Below are 22,364 nucleotides of genomic sequence, written 5' to 3'. Positions count from 1 at the left end.
AAGCCTGGCAGGCTGCAGTCCATGGGGTCGCAAAAAGTCAGACACAGCTAAGTGACTGAACTGAACTGCAAAGACATGCCTGAAAAAAATTTTAAACCGGATTGTAATATTTTAGGTTAATTCTGGCAAAACATTCAAATACTTGAGAATTTCCTGTTTCTCTGCAGAACAGGCTTCTCAGGTGGCTCAGCAGTAAAGACGCTGCCTGCCAAACAGTACACAAGGATTCGATCCCTGGGTCAAGAAGATCCCCTGGAGGAGGAAATGGCAACCCACTCCAGTATTCATCCCTGGGAAATCCCATGGACAGAGGGGCCTGGAGGGCTATAGTCCATGGGGTCCCAAGAGTTGGACATGACTGAGCCACTGAGCACACACACACACAACTCTGCAGAAGACCTGTAGAAGTTGTTATCAATATAGTTCCCATAATGCCCTACAGCACAGGTATATTTTCAGAGACCACTAAAAGATCCAAAATGTAAACTTGCAAAATATCCATACTTTCACACAAGACACACATGTGTCTATAGGAGGCAACAGTTTGTAAATTAAAAGGAGAAAGTGGACTATAGTTTTCAAGATACTCTTAATCAGTATTACTGCTTGCTTTTCAAAGCATCTATAAACCTTTCAATGGATGTTGTTCTTATTCAAACCTCATTCAAAGAATTTATTTCATAAAGAGATGGATGATAAGTCAAAATCAGAAGGATAAAAGAATGCAGGAAAATATCAACTATGTCAGCATTCTGAGTTATACACAAAATGATTAACTTCAAAACACACAACACAAACCAAAAAAACCAACAACCTCTCTTTATTTCCAGTTCAGTTCAGTCACTCAGTCGTGTCCGACTCTTTGCGACCCCATGGACTGCAGCACATCAGGCTTCCCTGTCCATCACCAACTCCTGGAGCCTGCTCCAACTCATGTCCATCAAGTCGGTGATGCCATCCAACCATCTCCTCCTCTGTCTAGAAACAGATAATAGACTGAAGACACTGCTTTAGGAATAAAGGAAGAGTCCACAGTAAAAACATACATTTTAGTGTTTGCAACTAAGCACAAAATACTGTTGGAGGGGAAGAAAGGGAAAATAATAATACTGCCTGGACAGGGCTTGTTTGGGGAACCATTTATTTTTAACCAAACAGAAGGCATACAAGGTCTCACACACCAACAAGCTCCCCTGAGCACACATTGAGGCTACAATTTCAAATAGTTAAGGACAGCATTACAAAAGGGAACTCAATTCTAAATAATTTTCACTTACCTTCTTTAGCAAAATTTTCCAGATGGACTAACGTCTCCTCCACAAAGAGAGAATTTTCTGAAAGTCTCTCATAAATCACTGAATCCTATAGAAAAAAAGCCACACAAACACACACTCTGATTAACATCTTATCTAAGCCTGATAATCTGAATTACAAAAACGTTTATCTTTTTTTTTTTGTTATAGCTCATAGAAGTGAAGGAGCTCAAGAAGCCCCAGTGAAGGCACAATTCCAGGAAAAAAAAGATGTTACATACAGAGGAACAAAGACAAGACACAGAGCAAATATCTCATGGGGACAATGTACGTGAGAAGCCAGTAAAGCAAAGTCTTTACAGCACTGAAAGAAAAAAATGGTCAGCCTAGAAGTCTACACTCAGAAAAAATTTACTTCAAAAGGTTAGAAAAAATAAAGACGAAATACATATTTTCTTCCTGACTCAGACTGAAAAATTGTATCACCAATAGATCTATGTTATAAGGTATGGTAAAGGAACTTCTTCAGGCAAAAGATTATTACACCAGATGGAAACATGAGTCTGAAGAGCACTGAACATGGTATTGGCATGGGTGTATATATATATATATATATATATATATACACACATTATTTCTCTAATTATCTAATTCTTTTTATTCTAAGAAATTGGACAAAATTAATAGCTGTAAAGTGTGAAGCTTATAACATTTGTAAAATTAAAATGTATGATCAGCATACCAGAAGGATTAGGGGAGAGAAATGGAAATATAGAATTTTAAGGTTCTTGCACTATATGTGAAGTAATATAATATCACTTGAAGGAGAAATGTAATAAAGATACCTATTATAAGCCACAAAGTGACTACTAAAATAAAAACTTTAAATTTCAAAACAAAGAAATTGGAAAAAAATATTCAAGTAATCCAAAAGAAAGTATAAAATAAAAAAGAAATATGGGGAAAAAAAGAACATCATCTTGCCAATGATATATTTAAACCTAGTCATATAGATAACCATACTATATAAATGGTCTAAACTTCAGTTAAAAAGCAGAGATTTCCAGAACAGATTTAAAACACTGGAACCAATGGCATGCTCCCTAGAAGAAACACAATTTAAAGACACACATACACACACACAAACAATAACAAAGATTAAAAAAATAAAGATGACTTCCCTGGTCTTAAGACTTTCTTAACCAGTTGTTAAGAACCTGCGTGCCAATGCAGGGGACATGGATTCCATCCCTGGTCCTGGAGGATTCCACCTACTGTGAAGCAACTAAGCCCATGCACCACAACTCCTGAAGTCTATGCAGGTAGAGCTTGTGCTCCACACCAAGAGGAGCCAGGGCAATGAGAAACCCACACACCACACTAGAGAGTAATCCACAGCAACGAAGACCCAGTGCAGCTAAAAATACATAAATAAAATTTAAAATAATAAAGAGACTATGATGAACAATTTTTCCACAACTAGGGAAAATTCCACAACTTGGATGAAATAAGTAAGTTCCACAACTTGGATGAAATAGAAAAGTTCTATAAAAACCATAAATCAAAGCTAACTAGCTAATTAGAAAAAATGTTCTGAAGAGCTCTATATTATTAAAGAAATTGAATTTGAAGTTATGAATGTTTCCACCTCAGGTCCATGACTATGTGCTAAGTCCCATGAATCCTTTTAGAGACTCACTGAAAGCATAGCAGTAGTCTTGGGAACCCTCATTACAGATGAAAAACACATGGAAAGATGTTTGCTATCATCACTCATCATGGAAATGTAAATTCAACTCACAGCGAGATACACGCCTATCAGAACGGCAAAATTAAAAAGACTAACCAGGCCAAATGTTGGTAGCAACTGCTCGTAAGAATGTAACTCCAACTTGGTGGTTTCTTAAGAAGTTGATAAATAGCTCCCACGTGATCCAATAAATTTACTCCTCAATATTTACCAGTGAGAGATAAAACTATATGTCCATAGAAAGAGTTGCAAACAAATGGTCACAGGAGCATTACTTGTAGTAGCCAAAACTGCAAATTATTGGTTCTCAAAAAAATCACTAAGTGACAGCATGTTTTCACTGACATCAAAGTTTAATAAAATTCTGGTGGCATTTCAGTGGGTTTGGCGGCCTTGAGATGGACTTTTCAATCTAATGCTGTCAACCACCAGTGATAACAGCACATACAAAGTAACGACATTTTCAAATTCATTACATGAATAATGAATCCCAGTACTTACGGCCCCTTTGCAGTAGAGCCGGAGCTGCCCTTCAGGAGTTCGGACAATTATAGACATCCTCTTTCTATTACTAAAACAATATCGAAAGTATTATCAGTTTCTGTTTTCCTCAGTATGTGGAGCTACCACTCAAGCAAAAACTCAAAGTCAAAAGAATTCTAACTGTCAGAATCCTCAGCTGCCTATGGCTGAAAAGGCTGGTACATTTATTGCCAGCCTCCTCTTCTTCCTTCTTTATAGACTTCCTTTAACTGAGATTCTGATTATAAATCTCCACCTTCTTCTACTACTATTCTTTTCTTCCATGGGAATTTACTGACACAAGTATATACAATAGATTCAGTTCAGTTCAGTCGCTCAGTCGTGTCCGACTCTCTGCGACCCCATGAATTGCAGCACGCCAGGCCTCTCTGTCCATCACCAACTCCCGGAGTTTACCCAAACCCATGTTCATCGAGTCGGTGATGCCATCCAACCATCTCATCCTCTGTCGTCCCCTTCTCCTCCTGCCCCAATCCTACCCAGCATCAGGGTCTTTTCCAATGAGTCAACCCTTCGCATGAGGTGGCCAAAGTATTGGAGCTTCAGCTTCAACATCAGACCTTCCAATGAACACTCAGGATTGATCTCTTTTAGGATGGATTGATTGGATCTCCTTGCAGTCCAAGAAACTCTCTAGAGTCTTCTCCAACACCACAGTTCAAAAGCATCAATTCTGCGGCGCTCAGCTTTCTTCACCGTCCAACTCTCACATCCATACATGACCACTGGAAAAACCATAGTCCTGACTAGACGGACTTTTGTTGGCAAAGTAATGTCTCTGCTTTTAAACATGCTATCTAGGTTGGCCATAACCTTCCTTCCAAGGAGTAAGCGTCTTTTAATTTCGTGGCTGCAGTCACCATCAGCAGTGATTCTGGAGCCCAAAAAAGTAAAGTCTGACGCTGTTTCCACTGTTTCCCCATCTATTTCCCATGGAGTGATGGGACCAGATGCCATGATCTTAGTTTTCTGAACGTTGAGCTTTAAGCCAACTTTTTCATTCTCCTCCTTCACCTTCATCAAGAGGCTCTTTAGTTCTTCTTCACTTTCTGCCATAAGGGTGGTGTCATCCGCATATCTGAGGTTATTGATATTTCTCCCGGCAATCTTGATTCCAGCTTGTGTTTCTTCCAGCCCAGCGTTTCTCATGATGTACTCTGTATATAAGTTAAATAAGCAGGGTGACAATATACAGCCTTGACGGACTCCTTTTCCTATTTGGAACCAGTCTGTTGTTCCATGTCCAGTTCTAACTGTTGCTTCCTGACCTGCATATAGGTTTCTCAAGAGACAGGTCAGATGATCTGGTATTCCCATCTCTTTCAGAATTTTCCACAGTTTATTGTGATTCACACAGTCAAAGGCTTTGGCATAGTCAATAAAGCAGAAATAGATGTTTTTCTGGAACTCTCTTGCTTTTTCGATGATCCAGCGGATATTGGCAATTTGATCTCTGGTTCCTCTGCCTTTTCTAAAACCAGCTTGAACATCTGGAAGTTCACGGTTCACATATTGCTGAAGCCTGGCTTGGAGAATTTTGAGCATTACTTTACTAGCATGTGAGATGAGTGCAATTGTGCGGTAGTTTGAGCATTCTTTTGCATTGCCTTTCTTTGGGATTGGAACGAAGACTGACCTCTTCCTGTCCTGTGGCCACTGCTGAGTTTTCCAAATTTGCTGGCATATCGAGTGCAGCACTTTCACAGCATCACCTTTGAGGATTTGAAATAGCTCAACTGGAATTCCATCACCTCCACTAGCTTTGTTCGTAGTGATGCTTTCTAAGGCCCATTTGACTTCACATTCCAGGATGTCTGGCTCTAGGTGAGTGATCACACCATCGTGATTATCTGTGTCGTGAAGATCTTTTTTGTACAGTTCTTCTGTGTATTCTTGCCACCTCTTCTTAATATCTTCTGCTTCTGTTAGGTCCATACCATTTCTGTCCTTTATCGAGCCTATCTTTGCGTGAAATGTTCCCTTGGTATCTCTAATTTTCTTGAAGAGGTCTCTAGTCTTTCCCAATCTGTTGTTTTCCTCTATTTGTTTGCACTGATCGCTGAGGAAGGCTTTCTTATCTCTCCTTGCTATTCTTTGGAACTCTGCATTCAGATGAGAATATCTTTCCTTTTCTCCTTTGCTTTTCGCTTCTCTTCTCTTCCCAGCTATCTGTAAGGCCTCCTCAGACAGCCATTTTGCTTTTTTGCATTTCTTTTCCATGGGGATTTTCTTGATCCCTGTCTCCTGTACAATGTCACGAACCTCTGTCCATAGTTCATCAGGCATTCTGTCTATCAGGTCTAGTCCCTTAAATCTATTTGTCACTTCCACTGTATACTCATAAGGGATTTGATCTAGGTCATACCTGAATGGTCTAGTGGTTTTCCTATTATATTAGGATATATTAGATTATTTTGTACTATTATAATATAGTGCATGATGCATATATAATGTAACATCTTTATGTATTATACATACACATGTATTATACAACACGTATATTACTTAAAATACATAAATTTTATACACATGTAATGCGTTTAATATAATGATTAAAAACTGATGAGAGAAGGGGAAAGCAGGCCTGGTCCTGTATGTTTTTCAGTCCTCACACCATCTTCATCAACTAGACCTTTCTGGCCCCATTTTCCTGCACAGAGATATTAAATTGCTGGCTCAGTAGATGCCAGAATCTTTTGAATGTATAGTTCTGTCTCAAAGCCCTCTGGATTTTGTGTGTGTGTGTGTGTGTATGTGTGTGTGTTATAGCTATCATAGAACCTAAACTCACTGCTTTTGTTCCTGATTTAGGAGCCCAAATCTGCTTAAACATCTCCTCTCACCTTTGTCCTCCACACACGGCCACGGTAAACTGGCCCTTCCTCCTCACCAGGTCATTTGCCCACTCTTAACTCTCCTTCCACCTTTCAGTCACCAGCCCAAACCCCAACTCCTCACACAGGCTCCCAGGCCCCTCAGAGGTAAACCCCCACCTCCCGGGGCACCACAGTCTCCATCAAGTCATACTGTTCAATATTCTTTATTGCCCTCAACATGACTGGAGCAGAGGCCGCACAAACAGGCGGTCATCAAGGCCACCTAACTCCTCGAACAGTGTTCTAGAAAAATATTTTTAGCTTTATAGACTGCAATGCACACCGTGGAGATGAAAATACATTTTTTTTTAATTCTTTAATTTTTCTTTGAATTTGAGCAAACTCCAGGAGATAGTGAAGGACAGGGAAACCTGGTGTGCTGCAGTCCCTGGGGTCATAACAAGTTGGACATGACTGAATGACTAAATAGCAACTTTCCTTTCACCTCTGGAGGCACAGATTGGTTGACAATACCAAGGACTTTGGAACCAGTAGACCTGGATTTCAACCCTGATTCTGCCACATATTTGCTTAGAGACATTAGGAAGGTCATTTAAACGGAGCCCCAACTGCAGGTCTTCCAAGTGGTACGGCCACCATGGGCCTCAGAGGACAGTTCTGAACATGTCCTACAGACCAGCTGGGCTCTCAGTCATTACTTCCTCCATGTTTTCAAGCTCTTTCAAAAAAAGAACTTTATTTTCCCTCAGGAATAAGACTTATCAAGAAAAAGATGTTCAAGATTGGAAGAGAAGTAAGAGGTTCATAGAAATGATGGCCAAAAGAGAGGAGGAGGATCTCCTTCGGGGAGAAGAAAATCCTGGTAAAATTGAAACGCTTAAGCCTCAGAGAAGAGTGTTCCAATTAAAATAATTATCATAATGAGGCCTAGAGAAGCAAGAACTGAACTGAGATGCAAGGGCGTGTAGAAGCTAACTAGAATTTCAGGATTCTGTTTTTAGGTTTTCATTTACAGCCAAATCTCAGTTGAATAGTCAAAGAAGAGCCCTGGAAAATGCACATACAGAACAAAAAGGTAACTTACCTAGAAAATTCCAGTACATTAAGAATTTCAAACGTGAGCTCTTCTCCCATCTACAGGAAAATAAGACAACATATTCTTACCTTATGAAAAAAGTATTCGTCTCACAAAGTAACTCACTCTCCCAATCATGAACAAGTTTCACCCTCCAAATACATATCTTTTTCAAAATAAAGCCTTCCTGCAAGTCTGATGAGATGCTGCTGCCCTCCTCTGGTAAGAATATTGTTTGCAACCTGGGCAATATTAATAAAAGTGCTTCCTATAGCAACAGATTAAGACTGAAACATGTCTCCAACCTAAAATCAGCATGATTAGAAAAATTGTACACATGTGTCTCTGGATGAGCAGATGCGTGTAAACCACTAGAAAGTATATCAAGTATTACTCACAGCTTCTATGGTGACCGAGCTCGGCATCCTTGTAGTAAAAACAAAGCCAAGTTTCTTGGCTCCTTTCACTAAAGCTGCTTCATCTGTCAATAAAAGGCCTGTATTAATGGAGACTAAGCAAGCGTATTAACATTATATTTAATTTAATACAGATTTCTCCAGCAGTAAAATATCATGTCATTCTTTAGAACTTGGGGTTTTCTACCCAAATGCGTTTATCAGTGCTTCTAGGTAGCAGAGAGTGTTGACAGAAGAGGAAATCTGGTTAAGTAGGGCCTCGGTCAGTGGGACTAATCCACCAGCCTGGAATTAAAACACTTTCCTCCTGCTCACTGAGGTCTTCTCTGTTCTCCACAACATTAGTAGCACTTCCATAAAATGTTGCATGGCCTTAACCTGCCCCGTACCTGGTTACTGACTGTAACCTGCTTCTAAGCCGCTGCTCCAAGACCACCCCCTGCCAGCCTTCTGGGCACTTTGAGGGTGTGTGGGGTATGTGGAGAGTGGGAGCCCCAGAGCTTCAGAGTGGCTCAGAGCTGTGGACGAATGCCCCAAACTGGTAAGAATTTCAGGGAAGGAGAAAGGCAGGCACGACTGGGGATCGGCGATGGCTTCCCGTCCTCTGTGGGCTCATCACCTGCCAGGTGTTCACAGGCACATGGCACCTACCTGGAGAGGAGGCCTGGTAGCTTATGTTGTTTCCCTCTCTCTCTGGAACAACAGTGTGGCACACACACAATAGGGTAAGAAATTCCTTTATATACTCTTTCGTGGGCTGTAAGAAAGGGACACAGCTAATGAGTCTCTTCCAACCTCACCCCCCCGCCCCCCGCAACTCAAAAGTCCTATATAATCTGCCTATATATAAGTACCAAGTGAGATTTCTCTTCAGGTCCATACAGAGTAAGGCACTGGCTAGAAACCATATCATACATTCAGAATGTGTTTGTGGAGTGGAGGCTGAGTCGGGGGAGAGGCATGGGCTGGGGCGACCACAGGGAACAGGAAGACCCTGCTCTCTAGGGATGTTTGTTCTCCTTGGGGACACAGGTGTTTGCAAAGCTGGAGAAAACAAGGAGGAGGTGTGATAGAGAAATCAGGGGCCTATTTTAGAGAGGTGATGTAGAGTACACCAGTGAAATGCTGGGCTGGATGAAGCACAAGCTGGAATCAAGATTGCTGGGAGAAATATCAATAACAGATATGCAGATGACACCACCCTTACGGCAGAAAGCAAAGAAGAACTAAAGAGCCTCTTGATGAAAGTGAAAGAGGAGAATGAAAAGCTGGCTTAAAACTCAACATTCAGAAAACTAAGATCATGGCGTCCGGTCCCATCACTTCACGGCAAATAGATGGGGAAACAATGGAATGGGGAACAGTGAGAGACTTTATTTTGGGGGGGCTCCAAAATCACTGCAGATGGTGACTGCAGCCATGAAATTAAAAGATGCTTGCTCCTGGGAAGAAAAGCTGTGACCAACCTAGACAACATATTAAAAAACAGGAACATTACTTTGCCAACTTTGTCCATATAGTCAAAGCTATGGTTTTTCCAGTAGTCATATATGGATGTGACAGTTGGACTATAAGGAAAGCTGAACACCAAAATATTGATGCTTTTGAACTGTGGTGTTGGAGAAGACTCTTGAGAGTCCCTTGGACTTCAAGGAGATCAAATCAGTCAATCCTAAAGGAAATCAGTCCTGAATATTCACCAGAAGGACTAATGCTGAAGCTGACACTCCAATACTTTGGCCATCAGATGAGAACTAACTCACTGGAAAGGACCCTGATGCTGGAAAGTATTGAAGGTGGGAGGAGAAGGGGACGAGAGAGGATGAGATGGTTGGATGGCATCACCAACTCAATGTACGTGAGTTTGAGTAAGCTCTGGGAGTTGGTGACGGTCAGGGAAGCCTGGCGTGCTGCTGTCCATGGGGTTGCAAACAACTGAACTAAACTGATAAGGGGGGAAAAAGCATATTTAGATGTTTAAATTAAGACCTACGTGGAAAGGTTAGTTGTGGGTCTGTGTTCACGTGTGTGGTGGCACACACCAAAGGTTGTAGCACTTTCCCAGGACCCAAAATCAGGACACAGATTCATCATTAGTGGAGCTTTAAGATAAATGTGGCTCCAGCATCTTGAGTGTAGGGATCAGTGACACAGAATGAGGTTGGAGACAGAGAGAGGACCACTGTAGTAAGTCAGGATTCTATCTTAAATGTGGTGCCAGTCCTTGGAAGGGTCTTAAGCAAAGGAAAAACATGTACAGGTTTACATTTTAAAGATCACTTTTATTTATTTTAATTTTTGGCTGCTCCCCAAGGCATTTGGGATCTTAATTCCCTGACCAGGGATTGAACCCATGCTCCCTGTGTTGGAAGGCAGAGTCTCAACCACTAGTCTACTGGGGAAGTCCCAAAGATCACTTTTATTTTTAAGAAGAACAATATTTCCCATTAGCTAGACCAATATTTTAAAATAGATAAGTGAAGATATTGATTGCATGGTATAGAACTAAAGAATTTAAAAGCAGATAGAGGTAGATTGCTACATAGTGGAATATTCCCATATAACATCTGAATTCATTCACACTCAAGTCAAGGCACAGCTCATACTTTTCATGTTAAATCCCTAGCTTACTATATTAATAACCAAAAACTTTTCAAGACTCTCTCTCTTTTCCTTTTAGGAAAATATATGTATGTTTGAAAGTTATATAGCAATAACCCGTCAACAAAGAGGGAAAATAGCAGACTTACATGATCATTCTCAAAGTTCTGCAACAATGCTGGGTCATTGAATTCGTAGGAGTCTGAGATGGAACAAGGAGACTGACTGAAGAAGAACAGATAAGATTCATTTTAACTAAAAGTTGCTTGTAGTACCAGTCAGCAATCACACAGACCTAAGTCAAATATAGCACCATCTTCTGTTTTCACTAAATCACACTTACAACTAGTAAATATTCAGTGTTCTGTCAAATTGTAATTCCCTGGTGGCTCGATGGTAAAAGAAATGGCCTGCTAATGCAGGAGATTCAGGAGACATGGGTAGATCCTTGAGTTGGGAAGATCCCCTGGAGAAGGGAATGGCAACCCACTCCAGTAATTCTTGCCTGGAGAAACCCATGGACAGAGGAACCTGGCGGGGCTATAGTCCATGGGGTCACACAGAGTTGGACATGACTGAACACGCAGGGCCCCCCACCATGTCAAATTATACAACTTCCCAGACCTCAAGCTGCATTGCTGCTGCCGTTGCTGCTAAGTCACTTCAGTCGTGTCCAACTCTGTGCAACCCCATAGACGGCAGCCCACCAGGCTCCACCGTCCCTGGGATTCTCCAGGCAAGAATACTGGAGTGGGTTGCCATTTCCTTCTCCAGTACATGAAAGGGAAAAGTGAAAGTGAAGTCGCTCAGTTGTGTCCGACTCTTAGCGACCCCATGGACTGTAGCCTACCAGGCTCCTCCATCCATGGGATTTTCCAGGCAAGAGTACTGGAGTGGGGTGCCATTGAAAATGCTTAAACTTGTGTTGAAAATTGTATAGGTGTATAGATTTTGAGGCAGAGGAAATTGCCACCAACACAGTAAACTGAAGAATAGATTCTGGGTTCTTTGAAACAGGGGCAAGATCTATACAAGGGAGCTTCCTGAGAACTACCACTGGGGGTCTGAACAATGCGGGCTGTGTGATTGTATGTCAGTGCTCCGGTAGGATAAAAAGCCCACTGCAAGGGAAAAGGAGCACTGGCAAAGGAGGAGAGAATGTTATCTAGTCACCTTAAGTCTTTTGCACCATCATGACTTTTGCTTGACAGATCTCTAAGAGAAAGTGAGGGAGGAAATATGATGATTACAGATTATAAATATAAAACTCTTTAGGGATTCTAATCATGTTTAAAAGTAGATGTAAACCATATTTTAGAAAATAAAAACACTGCAAATTTTCATTTAAGGTATGTTAAGTTGCAATCTCATTCAGATATAGCTATAGTACTAGAAATTCAGATAAGTTTTAGAGTAAATGAAGGCTACTTAATTTCGTTAAGAAAAAAAAAATGGGAACTTCGAACAGAGTATGGCAATAAAAACACTTACCCATACATTATACCAGCAATGCTGCACTTCTTAAATGTCATAATATTGCAAGTGAGGGTTCCTGTCTTATCAGAGAATAAGTATTTCACCTACACAAAGAAGAAATACTTTTTAAATTTAACTAAACAAAGAAAAACTTAACATGATAAATGACATAACTAAAAATGTAGTTAGAGAGCAAAGATGGCATTCTTTCTCTTTAAATCCTCAAATTATGTGAATTTTGAGAAAACAAGGATTTCAATCTATAAGAATTATATCTTTAATATTTACTTTTTTCAGAAGCCATACTCTTCTCTTTGTTTTACACTGGAGATGAAATTCTATGGTAATATGCAAAGTAAACTTCAAGTCATCAAACCTAAGAAATTCAGAAGTCCAAGTTCATTTTCCTGACATAAGAAATCTCATTAAAAGTACCTAGAAAATATTAAGTAGGTAGATTGGTATTGATATATCAATATATATGTATACCTCAGATGAAAAAGAAAACCAGACTCAAAGCCATTTTAATCATGATCATGAATATAATGCCCATTTTAAAGACAAATGGAAATTTTGTAGGTGATCATTTCTGTCCAATGAATACTGCAAAGCAATGTGGATTTAAAGTTTTAAGATCTTTGCATTATTTGGATAGACAAGATGGATGCCAACTATTTGTTAAGTAAAGTCACCAAAAACGATAATAAAAGGCAGAAATTTTCATGTATGCTTTCAGAAACATTTGTTTTTATTTTTAGAAACAACTTATTTCTGTATATTGGTTTTGTATCATGCAACTTTCCTGGGTTCTTTTTTAATTATTGCTTACAGGTTTTTGGTGCAGTCTTTAGGGTTTTCTATACATAACATGTCATATGCCAAAAGAGACAGCTTTAATTTTTCCTTTCTGATTTGGATGCCTTTTATTTATTTTTCTTGCCTAACTGCCATGGCTAGGATTTACAATACTAAGTTGAATAAAAGTAGCATTTTTTAATGCTACCCTAACAAGGGGAGGCATCCTTGTTTTATTTTTGATCTTAGAGGAAAAACTTTCCATTTTTCACTGAGTATAATTTTAACTCTGAGCTTGTTGTACACACCCTTTATTATGTTGAAATATGTTCTCTCTGTAGTCACTTTATTGAGACGTTTATGATACATGGATGTTGAATATTGTCAAATGCTTTTTCTGCATCTATTGCCTACATTTCTTATCCTTCATTTTGTTAAAAGGGTGTATCACATTGGTTGATTTGTGCATATTGAACCAGTCTTGCATTCCTAGAATAAATAATCATGATGTATGATCTTTTACTAATGTTGAATTTTATCTGCTAATATTTTGTTGAGGATTTTTGCATCCGAGTTTATAAGGGATATTGACCTGTAATTTTCTTTTCTTATGGTGCCTGTGCATCCATGCATGCTCAGTCATATCCAACTCTTCATGACCCCATGGATTTTTGTAGCCCACCAGGCTCTTCTGTCCATGGGATTTCCCAGGCAAGAATACTGGAGTAGCTTGCTATTTCCTTCTCCAGTGGTACCTTTGTCTATGCTGGTAAATGATGAAACCAGGATTCACATTCAGGAAGTTTAACTTCAAAATTCTGCCTTTTACCATAATTTATATGTGGCCTCTAATTAATTGAAAGATAGAAAATCATAATCTAGTAAATACATATATAGAGAAAGAACAAAAAGTAGATAGGAAAAAGTAACAATTACAAGTCTTTCTTCCTTCAAGTTCTATACAACTGTGAGAGTTGTTTTTTTTTTTTCAGCTTTATTATATTAATAGTATAATGGACAAATAATCTTGGGAGTTTTCAAAACTGAATTTAAACTTGTAAAGATGCCATTGTCATTTAAAAGGCAACCAACAACTGTCTGTTGGTAGCTGGGCATCACTCCCGCCTTTCTATTGTAAGGCAGGGTCTAGAGGCGGAGGCTACGTTTCTCTGGTTGCAGATTCGATTCCACCATTGAGAGGCATTTTCAGTGAAGATCCAGAAGCTCTACTGCTTCCCTTCTGGCAGCTGTGGGCAGATGCATGGATTTGGCCGGTGTGAAATTTCACAACAGCCTGTGGATGCTCCCCTGTGAGTCACCTGCCTTAAAGAAGCAGAAACCCGGCCATCCCCCAGATTCCAGGGTCCCTGTGGCTCACCTGGAAGCTACCTGAAGCCCTGGGAGCCCCCAGAAGCTTTTTCTACCTGTCCCACAGCCCTTTCAGTGTTCCACCTGCCCCCCAGCTCTTTCACTCTTTCATAAGCACATAATAACCTGTATCAGGTGTGTTCTACCTGTAACCCATTATGCAATATTATTAATAATTGGAACAAATTATATTTCTAAAGCTTCACAAGGGTGTCACGTTATCTATGTGCACGCTCAGTCACTTCAGTCCTGTCTGACTCTTTGCGACTCCATGGATTATAGCCCGCCAGGCTCCTGTATCCATGGGATTTCCCAGGCAAGAATACTGGAGTGGGTTGCCATGCCCTCCTGCAGGGGGTCTTCCCAACCCAGAGACAGAACCTGGGTCTCTTACATTGCAGGCAGATTCTTTACCACTGAGCCACTGGGGAAGCCCCATATTACCTCTGCTACTGCTGCTGCTAAGTCACTTCAGTCGTGTCCAACTCTGTGCAACCCCATAGACGGCAGCCCACCAGGCTCCCCCGTCCCTGGGATTCTCCAGGCAAGAACACTGGAGTGGGTTGACATTTCCTTCTCCAATGCGTGAAAGTGAAGTTGCTCAGTCGTGTCCGACTTATAGCGACCCCATGGACTGCAGCCTACCAAGCTCCTCTGTCCATGGGATTTTCCAGGCAAGAGGACTGGAGTGGGGTGCCATTGCCTTCTCCGCTATATTACCTCTAGCCCACGGCTAAATCTGGCCTTTCAGCTCTGCACACACTCTCCCTAGACCCACCTCCTGTGGCGCTCCTGTCACACTGCCCAGCCCTGGAGGGGCCCTCACCTGCCCAAGCTCTTCATTAAGATTGGATGTTCTGGCCATGGCATAGACATTACTTCCCTTAAAATGCATATCTTCATCCTGCAGGAAACAAACAAAATAGCCAAGCCACACAGACAGAACTAGGCTCAAAACTTCTTCAGGAAGTCCATACTGCCACTGATCTGATGTGCTTGACATTTATAAAGAATTCACAGTGGAGAGTCCAGAATACTTGGTTTGGGACGCATATATGCTAGTTTTTCACATGGGTTGGCACAGTCGATTCAGGAGAAGCAAAGCCATGTAGAAACAAAGGTCAAGGTGATTTGGAAGATGCAGCTTTCAATCCTGGCTGTGCCTCAGGCACGCTGTGTGGCCTTAAGTGTGTCTCAATTACTAGGTCGATCAGATAGGGTAGTAACAGGGACCTCCCTCCTGGCACTACTCAGAGCTACTGCAAAGATCAGATTAGAACATGTTTGAGGGCACTTAGTCTAATTTTGTGGTTGCTAAAATAATACTCCTTTCAAATGATGGTACTTCATCAACATATTGGGAGGATCCTGTTAAGGTGAAATCCAGAAAGAATTTTATTTCAAAGAAGAAACCAACACAACATTGTAAAGCAGTTGTCCTCCAGTTAAAAAATAATAATAATACAGATCAGCAAATGCAAACTACTATGAATTACTCTGTGCCATATGCCTGAAACTAACACAATATTGTAAGTCAGCTATACTCCAATAAAAAAAGAATATGAAGACAAAAAAAAAAAACCAACTAAAAGTGACAACCCTACACACAGATTTGAAAATCTGTTCAGTCACAACTGACAAAGTATTAACTTCAGTCAATACATGGTTGTCACCTAAGAAATATTTTTCTTGATTTGAAGGAATGCTGAAATGCCATTGTTTCTGCCATTCTTACCAAGCTCTGTAAATCTATTGTAAGTCTATTGGACTCTCCTTTGTGAGTATCTTAAGTTTTAATGGTTGACTGTTTCTCTACACTTGCTACTAAGCCTCTATCTCTTAAATATTTCTGATCATCTGGAAAATATATATATAGGGAAAAAGTTGTGTCCTCAAGAGTGAGTCAAAGGCATCCAGGCACTACTGAGTCAGGCTTGGCTCTTGGCCTGTCAGCTGTACTGGCCCCACCACAAGGACTCAGTCACATTGATTCTCGAAACCAAAGCCATAACCCAAGAAAGAACTGTCTTAATTTCCTGAATTTACTACTCACCCAGTTTATAAACAGGGCCTGAATGTATTTCACAATTTCCAGAGTGACCAGCAGACTAATGGGGATGAGATTGTGGTACAAGATGATGAATACCAAAAGGTCAAACCCAAAGCTGTGATAGTCATAATCTGTGGAAGAAAAATCAGAGGAACCACGTCGTGGCTTCAGGCGATATCTTTATTCATCTGTGTTCTCATTATTACTTTTTTAAATTGTGAAATTTTTCTCCATGGAAATTATTAATAACGGTATAATTAAGTGGACACAGATATAAAATAGTTTTTAAAATATTAGCTAAGTACCAATCAACCATGTAATAGGGTGCATAGAAGCATGGGGATACAAGTTCTAATAAGACTTAGATTCTGCCCTCAGAGAACTTCAGATGTAGCTTGAGAAAGTGGGATGAGTCAGGAACTACAGTGGGATGAGCTCTGCGAGGTGTGTAGCAGCAAAAACACAAAGTTGGAGGCACAGAAATGGGTCTTGGAAAAGGTGGTGAGCAAAGCATTGAAGAAAGGAAGCTGCTAAACACAGGAGATGGGGAGGAAGTGATGAGGACTTTTTAAACTGTATGTAACAGTAGGTTTGAGGGCTTCCCTGGTGGCTCAGTGGTAAAGGACCTGCCTGCCAATACAAGAGACTCAGGTTTGATCCCTGGGGCAGGAAGATTCCCCTGGAGAAGTAAATGACAACCCTTTCCAATATTCTTGCCTGGAAAATCCCATGGACAGAGGAGCCTGGTGGGCTACAGTCCATGGAGTTGCAAAAGAGTCAGACATGACTTAGGGACTAAAGTAACAACAACAACCGTAGATTTGAAGCGAAAGAGATAATTATTATAATGATTTTTTAAAACCCAGGGAAAGAAGTGAAAGATATTTTACTTAAAAATATCTAGAAATTGTTCAGAGGATCTATATGCACTGCCTTATAGGTGTCTTCCTGACAACTTGCATCTCAGACTTACACATTAAATTTACATATTTGAAATATGGGAGGAAGAAGTTCTAACTAAATACAAAGGAAGTGGTGAAATGCTCGCAAACAGGTCCTCTCAGGGGAAGTTAGAGCAACATAGAATCCTCAGGTGATAGATTAGAAGAGGTGGAAAGATGTAAGATGGTTTACCCTGAAAACACGGAAGGACAGAAACAAAACTGCTGAACTTTTCATGCCAAATCCCTTTGAGTTCACCTTTAAACCTCTTACTGACAGAAGGCCACTCTGGCCGCTGAGTCCCCTCGGAGCTCCCTGTCACCACTCACTGTACACGGAGCCCTGCAGTGACCGAAGGAGGCAGCTACTGTCCCCTTTCGAGTGAGGAAAGCAATGCTCAGGGAAGTGAACACCTTGTCCAAGCCCTTCTGGTGACTGCACGACAGGTGCAAAGGTGTGGGCCTCCTCCATCTGACTCAGTCTCATGCCTCTGCCTGCCCCTTCTCTCTGCTTCGTTCCGGAATGCCAGGATTACATGACACTGGCAGGACAATCTTTCCCAAAAAATCTTAAGAAGGAAATGTTCTATTGCTAAAACTCATTAACCTTCAGTTTCTGAAAACAAACAAATAAAGCAAAAGCACCCACCTCCAGTTAGAATGAGAGCCTTCCCTTTTAAACGAAAACATGGAAAGTAACGTACCAAAGTGGCATCTTCCTCCCGTGCTCCGACACTTACCTTTCTTCCTGATGTACCAGGGCTCTGCTCTGTATCTGTCTTTCCAGAATATGGCTCCCACGCAGCTCACCAAGGACATGACCAACAGCAGCAGGAACAACACCAGGATCTGCACGTTGGTCACCTTCTCCACCTTGGATCTCTTGAGGGGCGACTTGACTGCATTCTGCATGATAGCACGCAACCGCACACCAAAAAGGACCAAAAACAAGCAAGACAAGTGAATTACAGTTTGATGGTGAAGGAGGTCAGAAACTGCAATGGTTAAAAAGTACAACATCTTTTGCCAAATCACAGATGGACTGAAAGTGTGCCCATGGTTTTCCACCTCGCTTCTTGGAGCATCAGTCTCTAGTTCACAGGAAACATATCCACATAGCAGATCTATCATCTCAAAGTCCAAAGTCCTAGGGTTCCTAAAAACACAAAGTGTTGTGATTTTGGGCAATGCTATTTGTCATCATAGATTATTTACCTGCATGAATTTAGTTTCAAATCCAGTGTAAACAACTATGCCCAGGATCCACTCAGTATTTTTAAGCTGTGTACCTCTCAGCAAGACCTGGTCAGGCCCAATTGAAATAGGGCTAAAAAAATTAAAAGAGTATTAGTAAATTACCACAGAACTTTTTCTTTTCACAATGTAAAACAAACCTAGACTTCCACCATATATATATATATATATATATATATATATATTTCCTTTATCAAGTTCAACTTTCTGGACAAATAGCAATAAAAACAAATGTGTCTTCAAAGAAAGTATCTATTTCTAAAACAGCACAGGAAAAAATTGCTTTGTTATCCATTTCTCACCATTCCAAAGATATGTAGGTTAAAACTTTTAGAGAGTAAAACATTCTTTATACTTAGAGTGACTATAAAAGCTATTGTCAGGGAAGATTAAGTGGACAAAAAAATGTTTGAGAAAGAAAAAAATGATACCTTTTACCATTTAGGTACAAGGTTCCCACGAATCTGTTGAAATGAAAATTAGGCTCTTCACATTTTATTTTTCCAGATAGGCTTGACAATTGCTTTTCTGTTTTCATGATAGCTGTTTCTGACAAAGCCTACAAAATAAAATCAAAGGAAAAAATGAAAACAGAATTTTCATGGCAAAGTTCAATGTCTCTTGTTGTTGTTGCTGTTGTTCTGTCGCTCAGTCGTGTCCGACTCTTTGCGACCGCATGGACTGTAGCCCGCCAGGCTCCTCTATCCATAGGATTTTCCAGGCAAGAATACTGGAGAGGGTTGCCATAATGGCTAATAAAAGAATACTATGAAAGTCAGTGTCTGAAAATATATTGTACTTACCAAACAAAAAAAAATTTATATCAAATGCTAACATAAACTTTGCTAGAAGGCTTTGTCATACCAACATTTTGCAAATAATTTTAATGAGGTCAAAAGAGGTATGAAAGTTAAGTTTCCATCGCCTTGAAGTGAAATTATAATTATCACAATTAAACACCATGTAGTATTTGACAGGTTTATGCCTGCAACTGATGATGCGCAACTGTGGGTCACACTCTGACTAGCAAGGATCTAGAACAATGATTCCAAACTTCTGTGTGCATCAGACTCACCTGGAGTCATGTTAAAGTACAGATTTCAGGGCTGTGCCCTGAGAGGTTTTTTATTCAGTGGATCTGAGGTAAGGCACCAAAACTTGCATTTCTAATAACTCTAACAAGATGGTGACGCTGCTGGTCCAAGGAACACACTTTGAGAATCACTCATCGAGAAAATGCCTCATTACAATGAGATAATCTCAGCCTTCCAGAGAGAAAAGGCAAATCACCTCCAAAAGAATTCGGAATCAAATTGTCATTAGTCTAACAAGAGGAAATACTTAAAGACAGAGGATTTTATTTGTAAGTACTTAATTAAGAGACCTTTAAATCTAGAATGTTACAACTTTCTAATTTCAAATAAATGTGAAAGTTTAGTACAAATATTCTCAGGCATGCATACAAAGTCTTAAAAGTTTTGACTCTCAGGGACCTACATTGAAATAGTTTGGGATGAACTTCTGTTCAACAAAAGATACCTTAAAGTCTGAAAGCAAGTTACCAACTTGAAGAAGACATTTGCAACACATACAACTGATATACGTATTCTTATGTACTGAAAGTGCATGAAGAAATTCTATAAATCTGAAAGAGAATAGAATGAAAAGTGTAATGAAAATGTTAGTCACTCAGTCGTGTTCAGCTCTTTGTGACCCCATGGACCATAGCCCGCCAGGGTCCTCTGTCTATGGAATTCTCCAGGCAAGAATACTGGAGTGGGTAGCCATTCTCTTCTCCAGGGTATCTTTTCCAACCAGGAACTGAGTCAGGTCTCCTGCATTGCAGCAGATTCTTCACTGTATGAGCCACTAGGGAAGCCCCCAACAAGAACAAATACATCTCTGTTCATTTTTTTTTTTTTGTCTACTTTCTTTGTTGTTTAAATTGAGTAGTTTCTATTGTGCTGTCTTTCAATTCACAGATTCTTTTCTCCAGCCCTTATATTCTGCTGTTGAGCCCAACCCCTGAGCTTTTTTCATTTGTTTGGTTGGTTGCTTTGGGGGTTGCTTTGTGTGTGTGTTGGGGGGGGTGTTAGTAATTGTATTTTTAAATTTTTAAATTTCCAAATTTCCTTGCTGAGACTGTTTCTTTGCTGAGACTTTTGTTTCAAGCATTTTTGTCATTGCTCATGAAAGCCTTTTTTCTAATGTCCCCTGTAGTGTCTCTGTCAGATAATGCTTACATTTTTTGTTATTTTGGTGTTAGCATCATAGGTTGTCATTTTTCATTGAGTTTGAGATCCTTCTGGTTTGGCGTATGGTGAATAAATTTTGATTGAAACCGGACAGCTTGCCTATTACATGCATTATGTTACGAGATACTAGATATCATTTAAACCTTAGCTGGCTTCCTCTGGCACCTCTCTGACATGGGATGAAAGTGCTGTCTCATTACTGTATGATGGGGGATAAGCATACAAGTTGCAAACTTGACCTGTTTTGATGGCCAAGTTGGGGGGGGGGTCAGTTATAGCTGGCAAGGGTGAGAGCCCTGATCACCCTGTAGACCTTCAACGACATCTCCCTGGCTTGAATGGGTTGCAATGCCTTGTTACTCACATGGTCTCCTAATCCTAAAGGAAATGAATCCTGAATAGTCATTGGAAGGACTATCTTTCCTATCTCCTGGAGTTTGCTCAAATTCATATCTATTGAGTTGGTGATGCTATCTAACCACCTCATCCTCTGCCATCCCCTTCTCCTTTTGCCTTCAATCTTTCCCAGCATCAGGGTCTTTTCCGATGAGTCGGCTCTTTGCATCAGGTGGCCAAAGTATTGAAGCTTCAGCATCAGTCATTCCAATGAATATTCAAGGTTCATTTTCTCTAGGGTTGACTGGTTTGATCTCCTTGCAGTCCAAGGGACTCTCAACAGTCTTCTCCAACACCATAGTTCAAAAGCATCAATTCTTCAGTGCTCAACCTTCATTATGATCCAACTGTCACATCCGTGTGTGACTACTGGGAAAACCACAGCTTTGACTATGTGGACCCTGAGATAAATGAGGCCAAAGGAAGAACAGGGAACTTGCCACCACATTGTTCCCAGGATCGCAAGGTCCTGCTATCTGGCTTCTTCTCTCAGTTTTTCAGAGTCTTATGTTTGTTTTTTATATAAAAGCCAAAGTCTTTAGTTGTACTTAGCAGGAAAAGATAGGTAAAACAATGTTTACTCCATCTTCCCAGAAATAAAAGTCTGTAATTGAATTTTTAAAAAATCATGTAGGTACCAAACTATTACTATGATTAGCACTAAGGACAAAGGTGGGATTTGGAAAGTAACAGAGGTAAAATAAACTCATTTTCTCAATTACTTTTACAAAGATGATAGATTTAACAAATTCTAAACCTGTTTCTATTTTCAAATCGAATTAAAGTTTGCAGTAAAGATAGCAACAGACATGCAAATAATCAAATATAAAATCAGAGACTTCCTTATTTAAGCAAACTAACAGAGCAAAGATCAATGCCCTTTTCTCCATTAATGAAAAGATAATTGAACACTGCCTCTGCCCACTCATAATCACATGCTAATCTAAAGTTCAGATGGTAGTTTTAAAAGCAATGGCATATAAGATCACCCAGTGTTCATTTATCTCCCCTTTTAATCTGGTTAATCTGGTTATGGACAACTTCCCTGGTGGCTTAGCCAGTAAAGAATCTGCCTGCAATGTAGGAGACCTGGGTTCAGTCCCTGGGTTGGGAAGATACCCTGGAGAAGGGAATTGCTTACCCACTCCAGTATTCTTCCCTGGAGAATTTCATGGACAGAGGACTCTGGTGGGCTACAGTCCACAGGGTGCCAAACAGTTGGACATGACTGAGCGAGTAACACACTTTGATCTAGTTATATCTAGTCAGGACAGTTTTATCATCAAATCACCAGCAGAAATATCAAACTCAAAACAAAATGCATAAAGGTGTGTCAACCTTTATGACCTGAATT

At 40.2% G+C, this 22,364-nt stretch overlaps 1 protein-coding gene across 3 annotated transcripts in view; it reads right to left on the bottom strand.

Annotated features, from left to right (window-relative positions):
• The window catches only part of LOC145530146 (phospholipid-transporting ATPase IB-like), an 88,192-nt gene that overhangs the window by 45,437 nt on the left and 20,391 nt on the right, over positions 1–22,364 (bottom strand). The window contains exons 9-21 of one of the 3 annotated variants that reach the window (XM_081550988.1): positions 18,791–18,918; positions 18,321–18,432; positions 17,846–18,011; positions 16,168–16,295; positions 14,893–15,018; positions 11,967–12,055; positions 11,649–11,690; positions 10,625–10,700; positions 8,526–8,631; positions 7,857–7,939; positions 7,468–7,517; positions 3,505–3,574; positions 1,278–1,362 (exon numbers count right to left, since the gene is read on the bottom strand). In XM_081550988.1, coding sequence (XP_081407114.1) covers positions 1,278–1,362; positions 3,505–3,574; positions 7,468–7,517; positions 7,857–7,939; positions 8,526–8,631; positions 10,625–10,700; positions 11,649–11,690; positions 11,967–12,055; positions 14,893–15,018; positions 16,168–16,295; positions 17,846–18,011; positions 18,321–18,432; positions 18,791–18,918 — 1,261 coding nt within the window. The remainder of the gene's footprint in view (positions 1–1,277; positions 1,363–3,504; positions 3,575–7,467; positions 7,518–7,856; positions 7,940–8,525; positions 8,632–10,624; positions 10,701–11,648; positions 11,691–11,966; positions 12,056–14,892; positions 15,019–16,167; positions 16,296–17,845; positions 18,012–18,320; positions 18,433–18,790; positions 18,919–22,364) is intronic. The other 2 variants (XM_081550989.1, XM_081550990.1) reach the window with 2 other exon arrangements.

The sequence above is a fragment of the Giraffa tippelskirchi genome, chromosome 12, assembly GCF_054371585.1.
Source record: "Giraffa tippelskirchi isolate mGirTip1 chromosome 12, T2T-mGirTip1v1.2.pri, whole genome shotgun sequence".
NCBI classification, from domain to species: Eukaryota; Metazoa; Chordata; class Mammalia; order Artiodactyla; family Giraffidae; genus Giraffa; species Giraffa tippelskirchi.
The sequence above is the reverse complement of the archived record's forward strand: the minus strand, read 5'-3'. Positions and strand labels throughout refer to the sequence as shown.